The sequence below is a fragment of the Peromyscus eremicus genome, chromosome 3 (genome assembly GCF_949786415.1).
Source record: "Peromyscus eremicus chromosome 3, PerEre_H2_v1, whole genome shotgun sequence".
NCBI lineage: Eukaryota > Metazoa > Chordata > Mammalia > Rodentia > Cricetidae > Peromyscus > Peromyscus eremicus.
This window is the reverse complement of record NC_081418.1, coordinates 8580054-8606461: the sequence shown is the minus strand read 5'-3', so window position 1 is coordinate 8606461 and position 26408 is coordinate 8580054. Positions and strand designations below refer to the sequence as shown.

Here is a 26408-nt window from a genome sequence, read left to right as displayed (position 1 = left end):
GTGTATTGAAGAAGGGAAAAAGTTGTTTAAATTTGTGGGTTAGATAGTATGCATGCTCTCCTCCAGAGTCTTGTGTCTTACACACAGAAGTACAGCACTTGAGTACATTGTAACTGGAGAGAATCGTGACTTAATATATCGATGTCAGTGAGTTTTAACACCGTGAGCCCTGCAGGTTAACAAGAAAGGCCCGAGAGGAAATGACTAAATCCTCTGTGCAAATCTTCATTGACAGCTGATAATTAGCATGCAGCTTAGCTATAATAATTAGTTCCCTCTTTAGAACATTTCCGGATGAACTCAGAGTTGGTACATTTCGTTCTGTCTTGTTTCTTTGTCCTTCTCCCCAAGTGATTCGTGTTATTTTTAGGGTAGAAAGAACTCAAGATGTCACTCTCTCCCCGAGTCAGCACTGTCCATTATTTATAGCATTTTGTGAGCTTGACTGGGATTAGTGTCCCTTTGTCCCTTTCTTCCTGTATATTTGTTTCTTTCCTCCAGACAGCTTGAAGCTGTGGGGAGGGATAAAGGAGTAAGCCACTGCTTGGTAAATATGCCAAGTCCATGGCGTATCTGAGGCTAAGATCAGAGAGAACCATCCTTGAGGAGGAGGGGAGCCCCGACTTGCCAGTACTTTACCTGCCTTGGTATGCACCAGAAAAGATTTTGAAACTCTGTAGCTAATTAGGAAAGGCTTAACTCATTTTATAAAAAATAAGATATATAAAACTGAATATGTCATTAACTGATAAATAAAAGCCATGTGGAAGACCCCATATTGTCTTAGGACTGTTTGAAAATACAAATTAAAGGTAAATAAAAGTGATATTAAGCTGAATTTTTCTGTTGTGTTTTATTTTAATTATATCAAATTGAAACATTAAGCTCAGGGGGATCTTCCACTCTAACTAGTACTCTATATGAGCTCTGACAAAAACCCTTGCTGTTACTGATACAATATGATCCCACCATAGGGGATTTTCTTATCAGTAAATTGTAAAATACACATTGTATGTATCATACATCGTCTCATTATTAATAAAGAACAAACTTTTAACAAATCAGTCATTTTGCTTTCTGGTGTTGGAAACAGCAGAGTGATTGAGTTGTCCTAGCTCACAGTGATGATTTAATTTGCATTTTTGAATCTGTATTTTTAAAATTTTTGGAGACTATATTGTGAGCATATCTTCTCTCCCTTCTCTTTCTTCCATTCCAACCCCAATATATCCCTCCTGGCTGTCTTTCAAATTTATGGTCTCTTTTTTTTTCTTCAATTGATAATGAAATACATAAATATGTATGTATTTAGGAATATATATGTATTTAAGAATATTTAGGAAAATATATGTATTCAGGAATATATGTATTCTTAAAACTCTCCAATCAACTCCTCTTGCTCAAATTTTGTACAAAAATCAACCAAATAACCTGAGCTATGTACTAAATTACTGTAATTTCTCACTTTTTTACATATAAAAAAATGGAGTTTTTCTGAGGGGCAGTCATGTTGATCAAATGAGGTATGGTTTATCTAGCACTTAATAAATGACACACGACTGTGCAATGAATGTGAATCCACTATTATTACTACCTTCTAGTATGAAGGTAAGTATGACAGTCAAGCCTTCTAGTATGAAGACATTTCATAAAATGGAAGCATTTTATGTCTTCCTCTTTCACTTGTGAGATATAACTCTGATTTTAATTAACTGATTCGTGTTCACTGTAGAAAATTTTAATAAAGTAGAAATGTTCTATGGACTTTTCAAGTCATATTTTCACTAATTTTTAATTTTTAAAATTCTGTGAAAATTGATATTTTCACTGTTTGATTTATGGCAGACATTTTTCTATAGGCTAATCCATATTCTAAAAACATTTTAGTCTCCCCTCCTGAAAGTATGGCCAGCATTTTCTTTCATCAGCTTGATACAGTACAAATTCTTATTCTAATAGTGAAATGTTTCACTAAAGCTTGCCCAATGATTGGGTAAAACCAAAGCTTATTATAAGCCACAGTCATCCTAGGGTCCCCCCGCTAGGTAGCCTCCTTGGATCTGTGGGTTGTAGTCTGATTGTCCTTTGCTTTACATCTAGTATCCACTTATGAGTGAGTACATACCATGTTTGTCCTTCTGAATCTAGGTTACCTCACTCAGAATGATTTTTTCTAGTTCCATCCATTTGCCTGCAAATTTCATGATGTCATTTTTTTCTCTGCTGAGTAATACTCCATTGTGTATATGTACCACATTTTCTTAATCCATTCTTCATCTAGGTTGATATTTTATACTAATTTCTTAGTAAGATTAATTATATTTAATTATTTAAAATGTTATTACTAGAAAACAAGCAATAATACTTAGATTGAAATAGCATTTTTTAACATACTAAAAGTACCACAAATTTATTTGCTTGCATATAAAGAGTTTTGTTGTGTTTTATATAAATACTTTCTTTAAATTCTAGTAATTGTTTTTTTTTTTTTTTACCAAACTCTACACTTTAACTTATTGACTGATTTTATGCTTAGAATGCCTTCTTTACAAATCCAACATGTCGATGAAATACAGAGATTGGGTATGGGAATCATTCCATTCTCTTCTCTACAGCAGAAGTCAACAGCTCTGACAAGTCAGTTAGTTGTAGAGAAGATAGCTCAAATTGATAAAAGAAAAATGTAATTTCAATATTAGCAGAGGTTTGTTCTCCAGCATTTAATAAGATTATATTGAATATCTATAAACATCAAGTCTATTTCTTCAGTCTAGTAGAAATACAGACTATAGGACATTTGACATTGAGTAGGTTTGCCTGTGCAACTGAAGCATGGCCTTCTTGGTGACTGCTCTGGTGTTGTAAAACTAGAGGGACCATGCTGTTTACCACATGATTCCACACTTAACTACAGATGAGTAATTGGATCCAATTGAGATGCTAAGGCAATCTGCAAGAAGCCAGCTATGTATGAAATGTAAACATTGATGAGCTAGTTATATTATTTGTCTTGAGAAGTTGAATTGAGAGTACAGGCACTATTGTTGTACAATGAGGAGTGTCTCTCAATAGGAGGCCAACAGGCATATTTGGCCATGAGGAAATTAATGAAGAAACCCCAGAAACAGTACACTGAAGCACTGGCATTTATTTTTAAAAAAGAAAGTGGGGGTGGGGAGAAGAGAAAGAAGCCAAAATGGAACATTCCCTCAGAGATCAATTATATGGACTTCTGTTGATTTCTAATTACCACAAGACCTAGCTTTCTGCACTAGGATTCACATTACCTAGTTCAATTTTTACTCTTCCAAAAGTTACTGTTCTGCATATCATGGCCATATGTGACCACACAGTTACTTTTGCAGGCCTAAATTTTGATATATACCAATTGGCTTTAATTGAGGACTCTAATTATAGGAACAGTTTTGGAGTTTTGGAGTGATAGTGGAGATCACTGTGGTGTTTTTGAGCATTCCTCTTCAGATAACCTTAGGAGAAATTTCTATTAATCCTTGGCGCTTTGTGATGCTCCCATGCGCATAAGTTCACTTTGCTGTTGATTTTATTGGCATGACTTTTTTTGGGGGGTATAGGAGAGCTTAAGGTCAATTGGGGGAGATGATTTAGCAATGTGTCAAATGCTAGAGGAATATTTAAGTTATATTAATTCCAAGTGTCTCTTTTTAAATTGTTTTGTCCTACTCTAATTCTCCTAAAATATATATTTGTTAATTTAATTGAAATTATTTGTATGAGGAATTTCAAATCCTTCTGGGGAAGAAGTAAGTTAAATATGTGAATGAAGTAAAAGAGTGGAGTTAATATGGAATAAATATAAAATTAAATAAACACATCCATTCAAAGACAGCTCTATAAAAAAGGACTGTGTCCATTATTATAGACATGTCTGAAGCACAAATTCTCCCCTGTAATCAATACTGTGAAGGTTTCCTGACAAAATCAAAGATGACTACGTATGACTACCTTTTAGGAAGGACGGCTAAGGCCTGGTAAAAACATTAGAAGATTAGTGATCCAGATTCAGGGAGTTTGCTGTGAAAATGAATGAGAAGACAGGAACCACTGCAGGGATATGCTGTGCTTCTTGTTACAGTTCTGAGATACTACACCTACTGACCAGCCTGAGCTGCAGAGGGAGCCACAGCTGGGGCTGTTCTGCTGTGTGCCTTGGTCATGGTCAGGAGCAGCAGAAGCATTCAAAGCACTTATCCCCTCTCGAATGTAAAAAAGGTTAAATTAAATTATACTTAACCCTTTGGTGTTTTTTTTAATATAAAAATCACTTAGCAATTATTATGGGAAATAGCTACATAAATAAAACAAAGTAAAATAAAATTCTTTGACTTGTTGCCTAAGATGGGTGATGACATTCAGTTTTATGTATCATAAATATTTTGGCAGCAATTTCTCCTGAGGCAATTTGAATGAGTCAGGATAAATAATCTCCAACTTTTTTGTAACACTAACAAGAAGAAAACAGTTATCTCATCATATAATCATTTTAAATAATAAAAATAAAACAAGTGGTTTAAATATTTCTCTTTAGACAAGGTTCAATACAGGAAAATAGTTAGCCTTTATTTATTAAACATATCATCCCTTGTTAAGCAAAACTTTATACGTGGGACTTCATAATTCAATGACAAGTTTGGCTTTTTTTTATACCATGCTATCCCCTTCACTGTGAAAATGCAATTGAGTCAATCAATTAAAAATTATAACAGCAGAAAAGAATAAACACAGAAGGAATGAAATTCAAAGAGGATTAAAGGCTGTGCAAAGTTACCTAGGCTACTAAGATCAAACTCATGACTAAAATTTGTTTCTTCGGATTCTGTATATAGAAATTTGGTTGTGATGCACATGCATGCTGTATTTTGATTATCATGTTTTGATAGGTAGTCTGAGTGTTTTCTTCTTGTAACAGCATTTACTTATTAGAGTCACTAAACTTGGGGTTGCCTGAATTTTTCATCAGTAAAATAAAGTAAATGATAACTTTAACTATTACAATGTGGTAGCTCACTGGAAAAAAGTGAGACATTGGAAAATAGCGTGTATATAATTTGCATGGATTAATGCATACTGAGTTCTTTCCCTTGGCTTTGCTTGTCCAATCCCTATCCACAGTAACATGAGTAAACCATGTATCTTTTGGGTTCTATAGGGCTGTAGACAGACAAAATGGGTCAGAGAAGAGTTTAATCCATCGGAATAAAAGATGATTGATGATACAGTGAATAACATGTTACTGTTGACAAATAAATAAGAACCTATAATGTTTTAGAAATAACAAGCTTGACAGAAGTGGAAAATAGATAACAAGTCAATGTTGATAGCTCTCTTTTCTTGTATGTCAAGAGGGATAATGTGGAAGGTGTTAATGACCTCATCCAAAAGCAAACACAAGCCTCCGTAGATGAACTTAACTTATGAAGTCACCTTGTTGGTTCTTATTCCAATTCCATATTTTCAGTAAACCATCCTGGCTTTATCTATTAAACTCTGGTAATAGTTCAGGCAAGGGAACTCATATCAGAATCACTTCATATATTTCATTAATTTTCCAAGAAATCTAATTTCCTGAGCATTGCATCTCACCATTTTTGGCAACTCAATCGTATGAAAAGTGTTAATGCTAATATGTGGCCATTCTTTGATCAGACTTACCCATTTAAGATAAAGATTGTTATGCACAGAAAATGGAAAGTATCAGCAAACTACCAGGCTGCCTGGGAAATTTTCATAGTAGAGAGTCCACTCAGCAGGGCTCCCATGAAACCACCAACTCTCTTTGCTCCGTATTTCTCATATGATATTGAATCCTAAAATGTTGTTTTTCTAATTTGTGAATGTCTAGTAAGGATGATTGTATGATTTCTAACTCTAAAAATATTAATTGTGACTTTTCTTTTTCTTCTACAATTCTAGGCCTCTATCTAATCTTTCTTTATTTCCAGTTTTCCTCCTTTCCCAGTAAAATACGTGGTATTCCTTCAGGCCTACCCTCAAGATTTAGTCTCATAGTTTTTACTTAGGTCCAGTGGTTCAGTATCTCAAATGTGATGTCTACATGGCATACTAGAATGTTTGCAGTATTGCCTAATTTAAACCAGAGATTTAAAGGAAATTCTACTCCACGGAATTTGAGCATACAAGGTTGCAGAGCAGAGACCTCTATAAGAACATGGTCTTTTTCACTCTATTGTTTTTATTTTGTTTCTTTGGAATAAGTCTCACCAAGTAGCGCAAGCAGGCTTTGAACTCTCACCCCCCTGCCTCCTGGATTCTTAACAGAGGGGGAAAGAGATTTTATCTTTACTATTTCAGATAGAAAATGTTGGATGTTTCTCATACTTCCATTGACTGCTTGTGTTTTGGTGCCCTGGTCAGCAAGATTGCACAGCCCTATGAGCGGTTTGGGGGTTAACTGCAGATGTTTCTCTTCTCACTATTTCCCAAGGAGACTTCAGCAGGTCTTCCATACACAGCCTGGTCTTAGGGACAATATTCCTTTTCATCCCCAAAAGCTCTTATATATCAACTTACAAGTCATAAGTACCAAACTGACATATGAAATTAAAGATCGTACCTCCAACAAATAAATGTACACATGAGACCTTGCCAGATTCTGATTTCTTAAATTTAATATATATACCCCAAATATATTGTTTGTAATTCCTACCGCAGACAAGAATGCATGAAGATAGACCAAATCACAATAGCGGAAAGCAGATCTCAAATGGTTGTTATGAGTAATCATAGTTGTGATTACAAACTTGACTGTTGCCAGGGTTTTGATTTTGGATATGATTTTCGATATTAGTTTTAGGTGGAAATATGGTTTTCCTGAGTAGATGTCTATTAGAATGAAGTAGATACACTTGCAAGTGTTTTGTGTAGATGTTACATCTTGTTATGCAAAGGTAGCTTTAAAGTGACTTTTTTACATCATGCTACACAGTAACTATTGTTATTGATGATTTTGTCCATATTTTAAAATCATAGAATATTTGCCTTACATACTAAGTTTTATTTAAGTATTCAGATTAATAAATTAATAAACATCTGAATGCTCACACATTAAAATGTATTGTCATATGACTATATAGTCAGTCACTCCCTTATATCTGTGGGTATTGCTTCCACAGTTTCAATATGGACATACATGTTTTTTTTAAAGTGTTATGCCTATCCTGGACATACCAAGACTTTTCTCATTATTCCCCAAACAATAGTGTAATAACTTCACAAAGCATTTACTTTGCATTGGGTATCGTAAGAATCTAGAGATGACTTAAAGAATAAGGAAGAACATGCTTAGGTATAAGCAAAAATTGTTCCATTTTATATAAAGGACCTGGGCATCATTGCATTATTTACATTATAGTATTGGAAGACCTTGGACAAAGTCCACATGGATGCTGAAGGATAACTGGATATTCTAATCTTCTCTGAATAATTCAATTTAAGGTTTCATATCGATGAAACAAATATAAAAACTGGGCTTTGATGGAAGGGTTACATGTTCTCATGTATTTAGTATAGACCTCTCCTTGCATTTCAGAACTCTTGGACCTGAACAGAACATCAATATTTCAAAGCCCCTTGGGATTTCTTGATCTGCACACAATGCTGCTGGATGAGTATCAAGAGCGGCTCTTCGTGGGAGGCAGGGACCTTGTCTATTCCCTGAACTTGGAACGAGTCAGTGATGGCTACAGAGAGGTATGGAAGGAGGAAAGAAAGAGGGGTGGTATGACAAGGGTGTTGTCTGACATTTTTTTTTCATTGTGTCTACCGCTTTCAAATTTGGAGTGATTACTTAATAGAAGTAAAATCTTCATTAAAAAGGAAACAATTTGGGGAAATTTTATAAAGCATCCTATGTGAATGTTTCTAACACATGACTGATATCAAGATTTGCATAGGGACACTTTCCTTGTGCTTTGATGTCCTTGCACAGTAGTGACCTTTGTCACCATACCCACCTGCTGTCTGGAGACCTGAGGTAGAGGATCCTGGATTAATAGCAGTACCTCTGGGCTCTATTGTTCCAACATCCAAATACGGACCTGTAACATCAGTATAGCTGCCTGGTGTAGTTGTTGGGAGTACTGTTAACTGCCATGGGTGCTTCAGCTTGCTGGGAGCACATTAGTAAGGTAAGATCAGTGTTGGAGGTGGTTAACGGTGGGAACGAAAGCAGTGTGTACAAACAGAACTGGATTAAGTTTCTCAGAGTCGTATCAGTTTTACATGAAACATGAAGGAATTTAGATCATAGAGTTTTGGCATTAGTGTGTATATGTAATAATGCACTTTGTTTATGCTTTATTTTTATGTTCATCCAAATGGACCAGAATTCTTTTAAAATTCCTGTATTCAAATTCAAAATTCTTTAAAAATGTGGCAAAAAGCAGCATTGCTCAGTCTTTGCCAAATCGTAATTCCTAGAAGAAATAGTTTAAAATGTTTTGCTGTTTTTTCTGGTTCTTGCTGTTTTATTTTTATGTAAAATCACACACTGGGAGCTGGGAGAGATTATAATTAGCACTTACAAGGTCCTTGGTTCAACCACAGCCTTCCTCATCCCCTGCAAATACGAAAGGCAGTGTCTGTGTGCTGTGGTCCATCCGTAGGTGTTTGAATTTGTGTAGTATGTGTGTTAACTTTAGGGAAGAGAGGACTTGCTTCCTCCTTTTTAAGTAGAGAAATTCAGGGATCTGCCCATCACCTATTTCCTGTAACCCTTGACCTGCCCTCCACCTTCCCAGCATAGAAGAAGGAAGTTTTGGTTAAATAATAATTGTGTGTTTACAGTACTGTAACTGTGAAGATAGTTCATGACATCTTAACTTCCCTTCCTTTCCTCACTTCCTTCTGTCTTTCCTCTTTCTCCTTCCTTCTCTTCGTGTAACTTTCCTGTTTGCTGTGAAAGGGAAAATTGTGCCTCATGCCATGCTTTAGATTTCGTTGCTTGCACTGACGCTCTCGCCAACCCCTAAGGGGTTTACATCACAGTACTCTAGGGGGTCTTTGCATTTCTTTCAGTGTAATGGATCTTGTCTACCGGGGCATCCCCTGTGCCTCTCACCTGTGGGAATGCTTAGCTGTCCAGGGCCACATCTTTCTGGCTTTAGTCCAGCATTTTTCTCAATCATACTTTCCTCCATATTTCTGAGGAAAAATATAAAGTCAATTTTGATTATATACAGACACACACACACACACACACATACACACACACACTCACACACATACACACCCCTTCATTAAAGTTAACAGATACTGCCCAAATTTAAACACCAAATATATCAAACCAGAAGAGAGCACAAATGTTGATTTTTATATTTGCAGGAAAGAAAAGATGTGATTGAACCAATGACTTTATGCATTATATATAAATACAGCTCGCTCAATCCATATAAAGTTACTGTTATTTATATTATTTCAGAGCTGACCACTTCTATTGGATAACCAATGGTCCTCATTTGACTTCCAATAAACACATTGACTTTTTTTTCTTCTTTAAGTACTTTTGTACATGGATGCAGATATATCCACATGACCTTCCAGTTAAATTTTATGGATTATTCTCTTACTTATTGGATGGTCTCTTTCACATCTAAAGCTCTCTTTCCAGGTCACTCTCAGTAGTAATATGCCTGTTTACCTAGATTTTTGGTGATGGAGTATGTGATGTAGGAACAAAAAAACAACATCTAAGCATCAACGGATAAGGGACTCAAGGGGCCCTACTCCCCATGGCTGAAGCATTTGCTACTGATAGGTTCAGAGAGAGCAGCACTCATTGCCTTCAGTCAGGTACCTGCTGTGAGCTCATCAGGCTCCAGTGGAATTCAGTGCACATAGGTGGACCTTGCTAAACTAAATGATCACAGAACCAACCCAAAAGTCATGAAGGTGGGAAAGCGGGTGTTAGGGATGAAAAGTGATAAGACAACATGGGCGAAAGTAATTAGAATAATATATTTTGTGCGTGTGTGAAACTGTGAAAAAACAAAATTAATCAGTATACTATCAAGCCAGATCAATCTCTGTTGAAGTTGCTGGTGTGTGGACTGAGGGGACAGCAGAGCAGGTAAAAGCACTTGCTGAGGAAGCCTGACAGCGTGGGTTTAGTCTCTGGAACACCCAGGACTAGGAGAGAACTGACTCCCAGAGCTGACCTCTGACTCCAACACTATGTGACATGCCTTCTCCCATCACAAGATAAAAATACTTTTTAAAATAAGAGATAAATTTCCTCATTTAGAAGATGTCCCATGAAATCTAGCCTCTTGGAATGTGAGTAATATCACACAGACATGCTTCTTACATTGTAATCTTTGGACTGGATCAAGGCATCTCATAGAAAGGGCCTGGAAGTTCTGAGCAGCTTCTTAGGGCACAGACTCACTGAACCATTTTCCTGAGCTGCTGTGCCCTCAGAGAGATCAAGATGCAGCAGCCCTGCGATGATCTGATTCCCCTCCAGAGTAGGGCAAATTGGATCTCCTACTTATTTCTCAGTTATTGTTTTGGCCTAATTGTACCCTCAGGCCTTTAATGCCAGAAGATGAGACTTCATGGAGGAAATGACCCGTGAAAATAATATAAGAGCAGGGGACCCGGAGCATGGTGGAGTTTTATGAACTAACTCTCAGGGAGGCAAAAGAGTAGCATGAGGCCATTGAGCTTCAGGGTACATCTAGCAAGGATGCCAGTGAAAATAACTTATAACACTATTAGATTGACTGTCTTCTCTGCACTGATGGAAATATCTTGATTTTGCGGGGCCTAAAGCTTACATGTTCTCGAGAGTCTTTTCCAATGTAGTTATTTCAAACGTAAATGTCAGCATTACAAAAGCCCTGTCAGACTCTCAGCGGGGGCAGATCCCAAGGAATTGTGATACAGTTTATGCCTACTTGACTTTAAGGTAACATGTTCCACTTACATTTCTTAACCAGCATCTGTCCTGTCTGTTTTACTCAAATGATTAGCAATATAACCCCCAGTAACCCAATAAAACCTGTTTGATTGTGTCAACTTCCTATAGTATCAGACTAAGGGAGATTTCACAAGCTGTCTGTTTAAAATGAATGGGCTTAATATGAGTTGAGTTCTCCAGCAGTCTCAGTTCTGAGAAATCTAAGTGGTGTTCTTCTGGGCAAGCTTTCCCACTGATTTTCTTTTTGGATACATGTTGATCCTTGTATTTCCAGTGTTTTCTGCTTTGCCTTTTCTGTCCTTGATTTCTCAACATTCAGATAATACCATCTGATATCTGGAACTACTTTTGGTAGGAAGGGTGGATTGAGGTGTGTTTTAGGATGCTGAACAGCATCTCTGGTTTTTACTCAGTAGATACCAATGGCACGTGTGGTACTCTGAATGAAAAATGTCTTCCATAAGCTTGGGCATTTGAGCACTTAGTCCTCAGTTAGTAGAGTTATCTGGAAAGGCTTAGGAGTTGGAGCTTCCTGAGGAAGTGGGTTTCTGGCACAGACTTGAGAACATGTAGAAGATGTAGAACTCTAACGTGTTTCTGTTGCTGTGAGGAGTCACCATGACCATGGCAACTCTTATGAAAGAAAATTTAACTAGTGCTGGCTTACAGTTCAGAGGTTTATCTATTGTCATCATAGTGGGAAGCATCCTGGCAGATATGGTGCTAGAGAAGGAGCTGAGAGTTCTACATTCAGATCTGCAGGTAGCAGGAAGAGAATATCACACTGGGCCTGGCTGGAGTATCTGAGATCTCAAACCCTACCTCCAGTGACACGCCTCCCTACTCCAACAAGGCCACACCTCCCAATAGTGCCACTTCCTCTGGACCTATTGGAGCCATTTTTATTCATATTACCACACTCTGCTTCCAGTTCCCTCTCTCTCTCTGTCTGTCTCTTTGTCTCTGTCTCTCTATCTCCTTGCTTTCTCTGTATCATGCTTGCACTTAAGATGTGATCTCTCAGTTTCTTGCTCTGGATACCATATCTGCCTGCTGGCATGACTCATCACCATGATGAATTCTTATCATTCTGGAACTGTAAACCCAAATTAATTTTCTTTCTATAAGCTGCTTTTGATCACGGTGTTTTGTGATAACAGAAAATTAACTCTGATAGTACACAAATAATCCCCAATGTCTTGATAATAAAATGAATGTCTCCAGATATTGTCAGTTATTCCCCAGGAGAAAGAATTACCCTAAGTCAATCTGCTCATCTATATGCAGGATTAGATCCTCCCATTAACACCACCACCACTACCACCCAGCTTAGCTGTGGATCTACCTATCAAACCACATTCCTCCTTTTGTTCTTTATATCAAGTACTTTGGAGAATATAGTCAAGGCCTGTTTTTATTATCATATCTTACTTTTTCATTTTTTTTAGTTTTAATATGTTTAAGATGTAATAGATTTAATAATAAAAGTAAATACCTTATTTAAAAATATTTAAAAAAAATTAAAAGTAACTCAAATAACCTTAGAGCAGTTATTTAAAAGCTTCCTAATGATGTGACCTTTTAGTACAGTTCCTAATGTTGTGGTGACCCACAACTATAAAATTAATTTCATTGCTACTTCATAACTCTAATTTTGCTACTGTTATGAATCATGATATGCAGGATATCTGATATGTGAACCCTGTGAAAGAGTTGTTCAACCCCCAAAGGGGTAGTGGCCCACAGATTGAGAATCACTGCCTTAGACTGTATAATAATAAGAACCACTAGCCACATCAAGACGAAGCTATCACCAATACCATTACAAGGGTGACTATATTTATCTTCTTTTTAGTTCTCTATGCATCTTCTCCTAAGAGAAGATACTTTCCTTTGTTTTTAGCTTTCAGAATTATTTTATCATATATTCTGTATACACTGTATTGATTAGTGTAGGTAACTAGCTGTGAAAAAAAATGACATACAAAAATTATTGCAATTTCCGGGGTTGCTTCTTGTTTTCTGTCATTTAATGTGATTTTCTATATAGATTTAATCCTATTCATCATCTTGTTGGTTCCTTACTGTTAGAGATGCACTGGCAACCAGGGAGCATAGCTCTGATGTTTGAAGTTCAAATCCTGACTCTCCATATATAACACTGGGTGAATCCCTTCACTTTGCTGGGCGTCTGTTCCATACTTGTAGGAGGCAAATATTAGTCCTCTTTGAATATACAAGACTTGTTAATATTTGTAAAAGACCATGTGAGGTTTTTAGATACACAATTAATAGTAGGTACACAATTAATTATTCACTTTGAGTCTGTGGAATATTTTCCATCATATAAATAGAGCATACTTTATCATTCCCATGTCAAATGATATTGGGTAGATTCTAATATTTGGCTTCACTAGTGCTGAGATCATTCTAGAAAGCATCCCCTGCTACACAAACGCAGGAAAACCCCAAAGAATATATGCCAAAGTCGAAGCACTAACAACGATCCATGAATGCCCCTTGTAGAAAGTGGTGACCCGGGTAACTTTGCCAAATTCCTCCTCCCCTTATGTGCGAGGTGCCAGTTTGTCTGCAGTCACCTACATTTCCCCATTTGTCTTCATTCTTGCCAACATAGTCTTCTACACTTTTTCTTGATTCATGTACCTCTGCATGACTACATTACTAGCTTTGGAACAGTAATTTCCATCTTAATCATTTTAATCCATTTAATTGTAATTTTAGCAACATTAGTATGGATTGTGTAAAGTGTAAAACTTAGAACATGTTGTAGGAAATAAAAAACATTTTATAACATCAGATGTGATAAGTATTACAGGGAAAATGAAGCATCTCTCTGGGGGAGGGAGGTAGTGAGGATGGCATGGGAGCAGGGTGGTCAGGAAACTATTTTCATAGAAGAAAACCTGGTTGCACACTGTACGTCAAGGCTCAGTAACCAGCTGTGGCTTGTGGCTACTGTACTAGACTGCAGAGTTGGAGAATGAAGTCAGAGTGCATGGGGAAGGTAGATTTGGAAAACCAGATCATTGAAACAGTTAAGGATCAGGCACCGGTTGGCTGGTGTGATGGGCGATAAGTCATGTTTGTGAAGAGAAATACAGGAATGTAAACTAAAGAGATTTCCTATTAAGAAGAAGGAACACCAAGGGATGATGTGAGATCACTGCAAGAGAGTAGCAGGTGGTATGGACGTGGTTATAACATGAACATCTGAGCAGGGTTTTTTTTCCACTCCTATATTTTAAGATTTTAATGGGCAAATTTTTGAAAATTTAGACCAGAAGAAGTAAAAAAAAAAAGGAGAAAAATCAATGAAGTCATCTTCACCAGAGTAAGAAAGCCATCATCACTAAACATGACTGGAGGGAACCGTGGTCTCAAGAGGTGACCTGGCTTTAATTAGAGAGAGAAGGTAGAGGGGAAAACAAAGGAGAAGTTAGGAAGAATTTTGTTAATGGTGTTCCAGAGGATTTAACAAAAGGATTTGGGGCATTTAGAAGGGTGAGGTCAAATGAGGGGCCATACCGAGCCCTATGGGATGTGACTGTAAGTATTGATTATTGACCCGGGGTGAGGGTCAGTGCTGCCCTTGGTGACTATAGTTAGCAGTCAACAGGGATGTGTCACAATGGATTAGCCTTGCTGGTTTCTCAGGGAAGATGAGTAACTACGAATCTTCATTTAGCACACTGAAACCATCAAACTCCTTGTCAGCAGCCGACCTACCATCTCTGTGAGGCTCTTTCTCCCTTGTTACCCAGAGATGCTCCCTCTTCTTCTATAAGATGACATTTCTTTTGTATGTGATATGAACCCCTCTTTGCTGATCTTTTGTTACAATTGGTTATTTTCCATCTTTCTTTATACATTTTTATCCCCTTCTCTGAAAAAAAATCAAATAAATGCTCTTTCGTGTAGGAGTTTCTTAATGTTTTGGGGTCCTGTGACCAAAGTCCAGTAATACTTACAGGTATAAAATAATCATATAAATTGCAAAGGAAAGTGATAAGATTAGTGAGATATAAAGCATTCTGAGATTTCTGAGTAAAATTAGAGTAAGTTTCCCAGATTAACAGCTCTTCATAATCTACTCTTGCCTGCCTTTTAAACTTAATCTCAGCTTGTTCACACCAAAATGTAGCCAATCAGACCATTTCTACTTACCCTTCCATTCTGCTGATCATTCTACAGTCACATTTTCCCCCAAATCTCCAAACTTTCCCCCCTTTTAAATTGTTCTTTCTTTCTTTTTACTAGATTTACAGAAGATTCCCTGGCCTTTCTTAACCTTCTGTAAGAATCTGATTTGGATTCCCATATTGTGTTAAAATAGACTATGTGCTTGTCAGTCTATGCGGGAAGATGCTCCTACTTGTAGGTCTTTATTAGGTTCATCTATGCAGAGATAGATATCTCAAATAGCATAGTGTGGTGGTTTAATGAACATGGCCTCCACAGACTCCTGTTTTTGAGTACTTGCTTTCCAGTTAGTGGAGCTAAAGGATTAGGAGGTGTGGCTTTGCTAGAGGAAGTGTGAACACTCTCTCTCTCTCTCTCTCTCTCTCTCTCTCTCTCTCTCTCTCTCTCATGCTGTTTGTGGCTCAAGACACAGCTCTTCCATTCTCATTCCTGCCCCCTGCCGTGCTCCCCACCTACCATGGTGATGGACTTTGATACCTCTGAAACTGTAAGCCCCAAATAAACAGCTCCTTCTATAAGTTGCTTTGGTCAGGATGTTTTATCACAGAAATAGAAATGTAACTAATACACATAAACACTGAAGAAATTAAAGACATACATTGCTAATTCTAAAACTTCCCCATAAAGCATCATTGTCTGATCTTGCAAATCCCATAGTATTTATTGTCAAAACACTTTCACAAAAAAAGTATGTTTTTGAAAATTTTCTAATTTCCTTTAATTTTGTCTGCCTTCTGATAATTCCACCCCACACCTTACTCAGTTCTTACATATGCACTTTCTGGCAAAGAAAATGATACTGATTCAACATGTGGCAGTAATTCCTGCCCTAACTGCACATTTATAAACACCTACTGCTCTTGTAAATAATGTCCATTCCTGACCCCACCCCTGGAATGAAATGAGGAATAAGTGGTACTTCTTAAATCCACCCAGGTCATTTTAATGTGTTTCCAGATCTTATATCTCTCATGTAGCTCCAAATATTTTTAAACATATTTTAAACAGAAACATGTGGACACACGCACATAACACTGAACTTTCCCATTCAATTTCACAATGCACAAGAACCTACCACTTAATAGGCATACTCTGTTAAGTAGTTTTTAGGAATTGCCATTGTTTGAAAAGTCTATTTTATTCATTACACTTCCCAAAGCATGTAATAATAGTCTCTAACCACTAAATACCATTCCGCTGTCATTGTTATATCCATGAGCACACTTAACTTGCACTGAAAAATAAAAGTGAGTTCTCATGCTAAAGCTTTTTCTTCATTCCAAAACTTTCAATTTATGATTCCATTTTATTTGAGAGCTCTCCTCTGCTAAAATTTGTATGTCATTCCCTCTAAAAGTCTCTAAAATACCCCCAAATGACATCAGATTTTTAGATTTCACTCTGATCTTATCACTTTGTCAGTGACATTTTAAGAAAAATTTAAAAGGCAAACAACCCTCCGTCTATTTTTTAAATTCTAAAATCTTTGACTCCAAGAAAAGGTTTGGCTGAACTAGAGAAAAACATGTTCTGAGTGAAATGTTCTGCAGCATTGATGTTTCTGATCCAGACTTGACAATATCAAGAGATAACATTGATAGAAAAGTGAAAATGGGAAGAGAGACAACATTTCATTTGCTTAGAGTTCAGTACCCACCCTTGGCCTTCTTGCTAGATGTTGTTTACAATGAAACTCTACACCTATATTGATATTGGTTTCCATGCACAGGAATTAATAGTTCCTCATGTTTGATGTTGGAACAGTTCTTATAATAGTTCCTGTCAGTCATTTTTTAATTATAATTCACTATTTAGTAACAAATTCTAATTTAGGTTGTCTGAATATATATATATATATATATATATATATATATATATATATATATATACACATATATATGTATATATATAATTTCTCCCTACACTTCATATTCATATCCAATGTATTCATACCTCTGGTAGTGTCAAGATGTGACCAGGGAAGACAGTGACAGTTTATGATGTGTTAGATTTTCTGACCAGAGCATTCAAACACAACAGACAGACATTTTGTTTTGCATTAATACATTGAATTTTGTTGATCCAATGAACTTCAAATCAGTTGTTAAAACTTTAAGGCTTATTTTAGTAATTCATAGAAAACTCTTAATATGTTGGACACTATAATACACATCCACTGATTCCACAGCTAGATTGTCTGGAGTCCCATCAAGTCTACCTCTCATTAGATTACTGATGTGGACCTATTTATTCCTCATCCATGCTTTTCAGTCATAGACGGACTAACCATAGTACCATTTTCTTGCCTTTTCTGAGGAGTTTAGATGCCTTAGTACATGTCTAAGACAACGTTTCAAACGCAGTTAACTCTATCTAAACACTTATCACCATTATGATCTAAGGCAGCTGGTTTGAATGTGCCATCCTTTCTAAGGAAGATGGAGGTGTGAGGGGTGAGGCACAGATGAGGGCAGCCCAAAGCGAGCCCAGAAGATGGGCATGTGACTGAGACTGCCTCACAAAGAACGTTGGCTGCGTGGCTGCAGTTAGTGTGACTGGAACATTCTGAACACGAGCAAATCGGAGTTAGAATCGGAGTTCAGCTGTGTTTCCTGCAGCAGCAGCATACTGAATAAATGCAAGGAGGAAGACACCGGAGTTGGGAAGCTAGGAAGCTGCAATCAGACATGAAGCCATCACGTCTATCCCAGAAGCCTCCACTCTTCCCAGGAAATATACTGGTATTTCCTGCCGTCTCCTCCGCTGGTTTTCAGAGTACCACCAGGCCTCCTGGCTGCATCTTTTGGAGGAGGTAGCTTCCTTTGGTTCTTGCTTGCCTTGCTGAGCTGCCGTTTAGCAGTGTTTAAGGACTGAAGGACTAGTTTGTTGGTGGTGACAGTGGAAAGAACTTAAAGGAACTTCACTGCCTCTCAATACTTAGGGCGGAGCCCACAGCCCCAGGAGGCTCTGGCAGCCAAGCCCAGGTAAGAGGATCCGCTGTAACTGCCTTAACTCCTGTTGCAGTCTGGGCCTGGAAGACAATTACTGTGAATTCATCCAGAATAAACTGACCCTCTGGATAACAACAATTTTAGTTTAAAGCATAAAATCTTTTATTTTTCTTTCCTACAAAACATCAGAAATGGACATTTTCTTCATACAAACTATATTTTAAGAAGGTCATAATTTAACCAATATTTAGCAATAAACCTTTAGTTAAGGGAACTTTGGTAACATATTTCGCTCTCTAGGTTTCTAAATTTAAGCTTATTTTTGCTGATTTTGAGCTAAAATTATATCACTTAACTTGGATTTCTGTAGATATGACTGCCATTAGAAAATTCTATTTAGGAAACTGTACACGATTTCCTCATTCATTCAAGGTCAAAAAGAATATTGTAGTTTAGAATTTAGTTTTTGATTGAGTGGAAGGGAAACATTAAAATAAAATTTGCATATGAATTTTAGGGGTAATTCACATTAATGATAGCAATTGAGAAAGTTTCATACATAAAGGAGGGCATTTATCAGGTCATTGATGTTTGTGTAGTGTGCAAGTTCTGGTTGAGTCCAAATGCTTTGGAGGATGAGTCTTTCAAGTACTGATTTTTACCTAGAGTCTAAAAGATCATAATTCTGACTTATAAACACTTTGGATAATGACAGTCATTATAATTAAGTGCAAAGGCATAAACCCTAGCAGTGATAATGTGTGTGAGGTTAAGGACTACCATTTATAAGCCATTAGGATTATTTTAATGTGTTATATTCAAATATACTTTCTTGCTTTTAATGATATTTATAACATGTGCAATTTAAGTTTATATTAATGATTTCTGTTATTATACACAGATACAAAATATAGTAAGTAAAACCAAATTATAAAGCATTTTTCATTAGAATACTAGAAATCTGAAGATAGTATTACATGAAATTATAATAGTGTCATAGCTGTGTGCTTATGATCTATGGAGATAATTTATATTAGTTGAATTGTTTTATTTATTTTTAACTAAAAAGGACATTTTAAAACAGTTAATTTATCCCATCTTTGTTAATTTGTTTTGGCCCACTAAATCTGAGCATCTTACCAACAGCAAGTTGTTAAATCCTTAATCCTGATATAATTATGAATCTCAATAGGGAGCACAGAAAAAAAAGGCGTAGTAATTTAATTTATACTTTGTCTTATTTTCTCCTTTGAGATGTAGAAGAACAGTAAATGGCTGTTAATATGCAGTTGGGTGACTGAATTACACAGCAGAGGGATTGTCATAAAATGATGTGTAGTTAACCTTTTGCTTTTTGGACTTTTTTAGTACAGAGAATTTGGAAGCAACATTACACCCTGTTGTTTAACTGCCTTTAAAAATGTTTGTGCAGAACAAATAACTTAGTTTTATGGCTTCTTTGGATGCTAAACTGTGGAGCTGAACCAAAACACATCCTCACTGCCAAAACAAATGAAGGAAATGATTTTCCTTACTGGCTTGGCAGAGCATGTACACATGATGACTTCAAAAATAGAACTTTTCTATTTTCATGGAAGTCGTTTTGTCTTATTTTGTCACCCCAGGTAACTTCTGGCGAGAGTCTTGAGCATGTTAAACTAGTAAAACATGTGAACAAAACCCTCCAAGCAAAACGAGAACAATAGAACTTTAAGGAAAATTTCCCCATGCGTCGGACTGTGCTGTAGTGTTTATAGCCCAATTTCCTCACCCTTTCCCCAATTAGAATGGTTTGATCAATTTCTCTTTGCCTGATTACAGTGATCCTGCCAATCTTTGAAAGCTTAGGCCATCGTGATTATGCTCAGCATTTCCTCCCTGATAAAACTGGGAAATTTTACTTTCCATTTGACCTTGATTGAGGCATTTTCCTGTCTGTGAACTGTGTCACTTAAAGTTCACACTGAGTTCTTTAGCTGGATTGTCTTTATAAAGAATGTGATAAAGGTGCCAATCATCAGGCACTGAATACATAGACTGTCTAAACCATGGGTCCAACTGACAGTGACAAGCTTTGTTCCTTGTATTCTAATAAGAGAGCTAAAATTAAATATATAAATCATGGTAGTGTTTGTACAAACAAGAACACCATGGGGGATCAAAGTAGGAGAAACAGTGCCTGGTGAAAAGATATCTGAAAAGTTCTGATGAGAATCACTCTGCAAAACACGCTTGCAAGATTAGATTTGTCACTTCAGATTAATTGCCCTCCTTAGGTTTGTTCTAGGACCAGTGCATGATGTGAAAATTCTAGAAAAGTTATTTATTGCCATCACTACCACATAATATACCCTCTTTTGTTTGATCCAAACAGTTAAGAGCCTGAGGTTTGACATGATATTCAAGGCAAGTTAGCCAGTATGGTTTCATAGACTCTGTCAGAAGGCATTACCCTCCTCGGCCATAGACAAAGGAGTCTTGTTACTCAGAAACAGCAGGCAGCAAGAGCCCCAAATTAGATTCTACAGGGGGAGATGCACAGAGGCCTCAGCAGACACTGCTAGACAGTGGATGTTTTACATTTGAGGAATCGCAAGCTCAGAGAACCTTCTGTCAGTAGTGGGAGGAGGAGGCTGTCTGCAAAATGACTAACCTCTGGCCAGAGGGATCTTCTCCTCATTTTCCTGATCAGTGAACAAATTTCCCTTTTTCCTTGCATAAATTTGTGTGTGTGTCTTTCCTAGCTATTTGGAAAGATAGTCTGAAATAAAAGTCATCAGAAGATAAGTAGAAATGCTTGGAGATTTACCACCAAAACAGTGTGTGTGGAAATAATCATTATGAAACAGTAAGAGAATATGTGATATTGTGTTCTCAGAATACAGTTTAAAGAAATCATCATTTTATAATGAACATAAAATGAATAACAAAAGATGGCAGATTTTGAAGATTCCACATCTTATAAGTATGTTGAGGATAGAAGGCTTTATTCTGAGTTATTGATGATCTGTACTCTAATTTGTTCATATCAATAAATGAAGACGTAAAATTACAGACATCCTTAAATGAGGTTTATTTTGTTTAATGTGTATATATGTGCACATGAATATGTGTATACAAAGCCTACTTTAACACGTGAACTTAAATAAGATATAAATCCATTCTAAAGTCATAATTCTCAACTTGGTAAAACAGATTTTACAAATAATTGTAGAAAATCTCTCACGGCAATAAGGTTTTTTTTTTTTTTTTAATCTAAACACTAGATTGAATAAAGATGATAAATACTGTAGCTTTATTTCCAGGGTCCAGACCATCAACTGCAGTGTCACTTCCAGGACACATACCATCGACTCCTTCAGGAGATGTCTTGATTGAGATCATAAATACTGCAACTTCACTTGCAGGGTCCATACTCTCAACACTTTCACGTGATGTCTTAACTCATTACATATGGCCCACTGATGAGTGGGTGAAAACTAGGAGCAACAATTTTACGATTTTATGCATGTGCCTTAACTTTTTTTCTTTTGAAAGTGGTTTTCTTTCCTAGTTCTACTTTTTTCTGTGTCTTTCCTTCTTGTATACCAACATGGTAAACTCATGTGCTTTCTTGTAAGGTTTAGATGATGTACTTTGAAAAGTAGAGAACACCTGTTGCTTAGTAACTGTCAGCAAGAAACTGTTGGGAGATCAAGGCCCAGCAAAAACTCAACCTCACGGTCATTCACATTTAATCACGCAATAAAACACCATGGCCACCATTTTGTAAATTCTCGGCCTGGATAAGGCTGTGTAATGTGTGACTGACAGGGAGAGCCTCTTCCACTTTTGGACTAGAATCGCCTTATATGGGGCATCATCTTTTAAAGGAATACTTAAATCTTAAACATACTTGGGATTCAAAGATGAACATCAGATGCCAAAAACTAAACTGCTTAGAAGGATGATGGGTGTAAGGGAGCCAGCCAGCAATCAGTCAATGAGTACTGGAACATGACTCCAAAGATTAAGTTGGCAGTAGCTTTGTTATACAAGATATACCCAGTATAGCTTGACTTTTGATTTTCTTTAGAGGCATCAGAAAACTGGATTTTTAAACAGGAATTCGCATTCTTGACGTTTGCCAACTGTCAAATAAAAAGCAATGTCTAATATTTAGTTTGATAATCCAAATGCTTTTTCAGACAAATTCTATTTAGAATACATGGAGGGACCATGAGAAATTGAGAGGAGACATAAGAGGCACACACACACACACACACACACACACACACACACATTGCCTTACTTGCATAGACTTAGTTAAAACAAATAGATGATGAGTTATGATTACATAAATTAGAAATATGTGCACAAAAGCAATTCCTCCCACTTTAAAAGAATATAAACAAACATGAAAAATGAATCTAGTAACAAGTTACAACAATTGCCTCATATGTAGTAAGTAGGATGGCCAGGATAGAAAGAGAGAAATAATAAATAATTAAAAGGAAAGGCCTTTTCAGGCCACTGACGATATGCACTGTGACTTACGTAGTGTAATCAACCAAAACCTCTGTGCATAGGTTTACAATGTAAAAGGGAAAATAAATTACAATTATCAGTGCAATTGGTGGCCCCATGTGAATTGGTTCTGTAGTCTATGCAACAAGAGAAAAGGGGAGGCTGGGAAAAGATACTGATAAATAAAACCATTTAAAAAATAATATCATAGAAATTGTGGGAAAACATTTTTTTGTTTGCTTTGGTCTCAGCAAAGTGCTAGGTACTATTAACAAAAGGGAAAAATATTTTATATAGCCTTCTCTTTAAGAAATAAGCTAGGCCGGGTGGTGGTGGTGCACGTCTTTAATCGGGAGGCAGAGCCAGGCGGATGTCTGTGAGTTCGAGGCCAGCCTGGGCTACCAAGTGAGTTCCAGGAGAGGCGCAAAGCTACACAGAGAAACCCTGTCTTGAAAAACCAAAAACAAAAACAAAAACAAAAAAAAAGAAAGAAAGAAGCCAACAAACTTGAGACATCATGACAAATTCTGCAAATCCACGTGGAAACATGAAGGGTGAAACAGTCTTGCTGCATAAGGCAGTACTGAGACAAGGTCTCCTGTAGCCAAGGCTGGCTGCAAATTTGCTGTACAGCCATTCAGAGCTGTAGTGTGTCTATGACGTATTACTCTGTGATGCATTTAAGAGTCCTCCATCCTTTCATACTCTCCTGTGGCCCAAACATTATTAGGAGTCCAGAACACCGATTTTCTGTGCTTGGTGGTAAAAATGCAGAAGGAACTCTAAGAATTCGAGGAGATGCTTGTCTTGACACCATGACTGGTCTGGTTCCCCATCAAAATTAGAAGGCAGAGGTTCCAGCAGGTGAAATCTGGAGAGGAACAGGTTCTAGAGTGGCTGGCTCTGCAGGTGAAAGGTGAAAGGAACCCCAGGAAGACTAGGGATTACTAAAAAGATTTAGCATGAAGTGGGAGTTCATACCAAAGTTTCTTAATCATACAAATAATTATCTGAAGATGATAAGTTTTACTTATCTTCTCAGAAAGTAGTACAAAATGGATTGTAAATTGTACATTGAGTTTCAGAAGAAAATGAAATGCTTTATGGGTTTTAGTGAGGTTTACTTCTATATGGAGTCTCCATAGTGATCCATTATCTTCAATTTCAGATATACTGGCCGAGTACAGCAGCAAAAGTAGAAGAATGCATAATGAAAGGAAAAGACACAGTAAGTACTATTCATTATAGATTAAACACACCACAGATTCTATTCTTGGTTACCTAGAGAGCATTGAATCACTAAAGTTTTATTTTTCTTCAAAGACATATACACAATGTTTTTCATAAAGAGAGAAGATTTAATGGAGAGTTGAGAGAAAACAGACTACCATCCTGACTGGAGCATGTATTAAAAAAAATTCTTGTGTTGTCATTTTGTGTGTGTGGAATTTCTGCTTACATGTATGTCTGTGCACCTCGTGTATGCAATGCCCTCTGAGACCCAAAGAGATCATCGGATCCTCTGAAACTCATGAAGATGAACCGTCTCTCCAATCCCCAGTGGAGCTGTTATTTTATTGGATTTATCTTCTGATTATTTGGGAAAAAACCACAATTGTAGGTGGTTCTGTTTTTTTCTTAATATGAAGGGGATAGATAAGAGAAGTCAAATTCTTTAAGAGATTTCACTTCACTTTGGTTAAGTAATTAGAATTGTAGAAACAAAATGAGGTCACCAATTTGAGGAGATGGTGCAGGACAGGGGCTTGGCTCATGTAACAATGCTTCTGGAGTCTTTTCTGGTATTAGAAGAAAAGTCTATACCATTTCAACCCAGAGTCCTTGTGGTCCAGGAGTGAGAAGTGCTGTTCTCTACACTGTCCTCCAGACTCCCGGAGACATGGGTGAGAGGCCTACATGGAATGAGCGGCCTACATCCTCCTTCTCTGATCGAATACATTGCTCGGAAGATGGCCGTAGGTCTTTCTTTGAAAGCAAACTTATCCTTGTTTCTCCTAAGCTAAAAAAATGTAAATGACTAGCACGTTATTAGTAACTCCCAAGTCTCTGTTGCCGCTGGAGCAGAGCCAAGAAATGAGTCAAGGCTCTTCCTGCTTTAGTCTGCAGTGTGAGGCTGAGAATCCAGAGACTCTCAGCCTCTGTCAGTCTAAGCTCAGCTGAGCCAAAATGTGGTCTGATTGGTTCTGTCTAAGAAGTGACAGTATGTCAATAGAGAAAAAGCAGGTGCATCCAGCCATGGGAGGACAGAAAACTTTCACCTTGTCTGCATGGTCGGATTCTATTCACTGTGTGGATCCCACACAGAGTGAAATGTTACATACTCGGGAGTTGAATGGATGGATCTGTGAACCCTGGGCCATGTACTCAGGAATGCAGTTCTCACTGTTCCCAAGGGGCTTAGTATCCTGTGAGACTGTATGGCAAAGTCAGTCTGCTGGTCTTTCTATCCCAGGAAGTTTATAAGAGAACTTAAAGGAGAAATCTTAATCTGCTCATTTCATCACTGTTGTGTATATTATTTTTAAGGTATCTTTAGAACTAAGAGAGGGAAATATTACTCTTGTAATTTATTTTGATGAAATAGGAATGTCCAATTTGATAAGAGGATGTTTTCAAAAATTGATTTGGCAAATTTGGGTTTGAAGCAAGTTGAGTGTTAGTATATAAGTGTGTGTGTGAGTGTGTGTGGATGAAGATGATGAGTCTGCCTGAATGGAGGGAGCATGAAAATGGCACATAAAGTGTGTGTGTGTGTGTGTGTGTGTGTGTGTGTGTGTGTGTGTGTAACAGCAGTTAATGAAAATATAGGCTATGAATTTTAAAGAGAGCATGGAGGGATATATGAGATGGTTTGAAGGGAGTAACAGAAATGTAGAAATGTAATTATCTTATATGTCAAAAAACAAAAGAAATAATTTTCAAAAATGCTGTGGCAAGAGAGCAGAAATTGGCCGTCTGGGGAGAGGGCCACTTGCAAGAGAGCATGAGGGGACAAGAAAGGGTGAAAATGCAGAGGTGGTGTCAGCAGAGAAAAAGCAAGTGCTTCCAGGGTGTGGAGACAGAAAAAGTTCACCATATCTACACAGTCAGACTCTACTATGACCTTGAAAATTTATAAAGAAACCCATCATTTTGTTCAAATGAGCACACTTTTTAAAAATAAAATATAGTTTTAATTATGACAAATTCATTGAAATTCTGGTAAGTTTTCTCGTTCTCATGGGTCTATGCATTAACGGAAATCAAAAGGGATGAGTGAAAAGTGGGAGAACAGTAGCAGGCAAGTTCTGTGTGTCAGGCTCCGTGTTTGGCTCATGAGTGAGTGCAACAATGACTGAGTTAATATCGTCTCTGTCAACTGGAAACTAAACTAGTGTTGCCCGAGGAGAACTCCCAGGAGATTGCCCGTAGCCGCTCTTGTGAACACAGGGTATGGAATGCAGCGCACGCGCGTGTGCCCCATCACACGCACGTGCCCCATCACCTGCCGCTCCTTTGCTTCCAGCCCTGCAGCCCTGAGGGTGTGCACCAGTTGGCACACAAATTAAATACGTTTAAGTACCACCCTTTACAGACAAAGTAACTGACCTTGACTAGAGCATTTTACAGCAGGAACCTCAGAGCATTTGACAATCAGATGTTGTTTCTAGTGGTTAGTTTCATATATTTTTAAAAAATCTTCCCCAAATCACATTTTATGTGAATTTATGGTTTTGAGGTTATGGGCA

At 37.2% G+C, this 26408-nt stretch overlaps 1 protein-coding gene across 1 annotated transcript in view; it reads left to right on the top strand.

Annotated features, from left to right (window-relative positions):
* The window catches only part of Sema3e (semaphorin 3E), a 246612-nt gene that overhangs the window by 132229 nt on the left and 87975 nt on the right, over window positions 1–26408 (top strand). The window contains exons 2-3 of the mRNA XM_059256475.1: window positions 7589–7749; window positions 23828–23887. Of these exons, the coding sequence (XP_059112458.1) occupies window positions 7589–7749; window positions 23828–23887 (221 nt within the window). The remainder of the gene's footprint in view (window positions 1–7588; window positions 7750–23827; window positions 23888–26408) is intronic.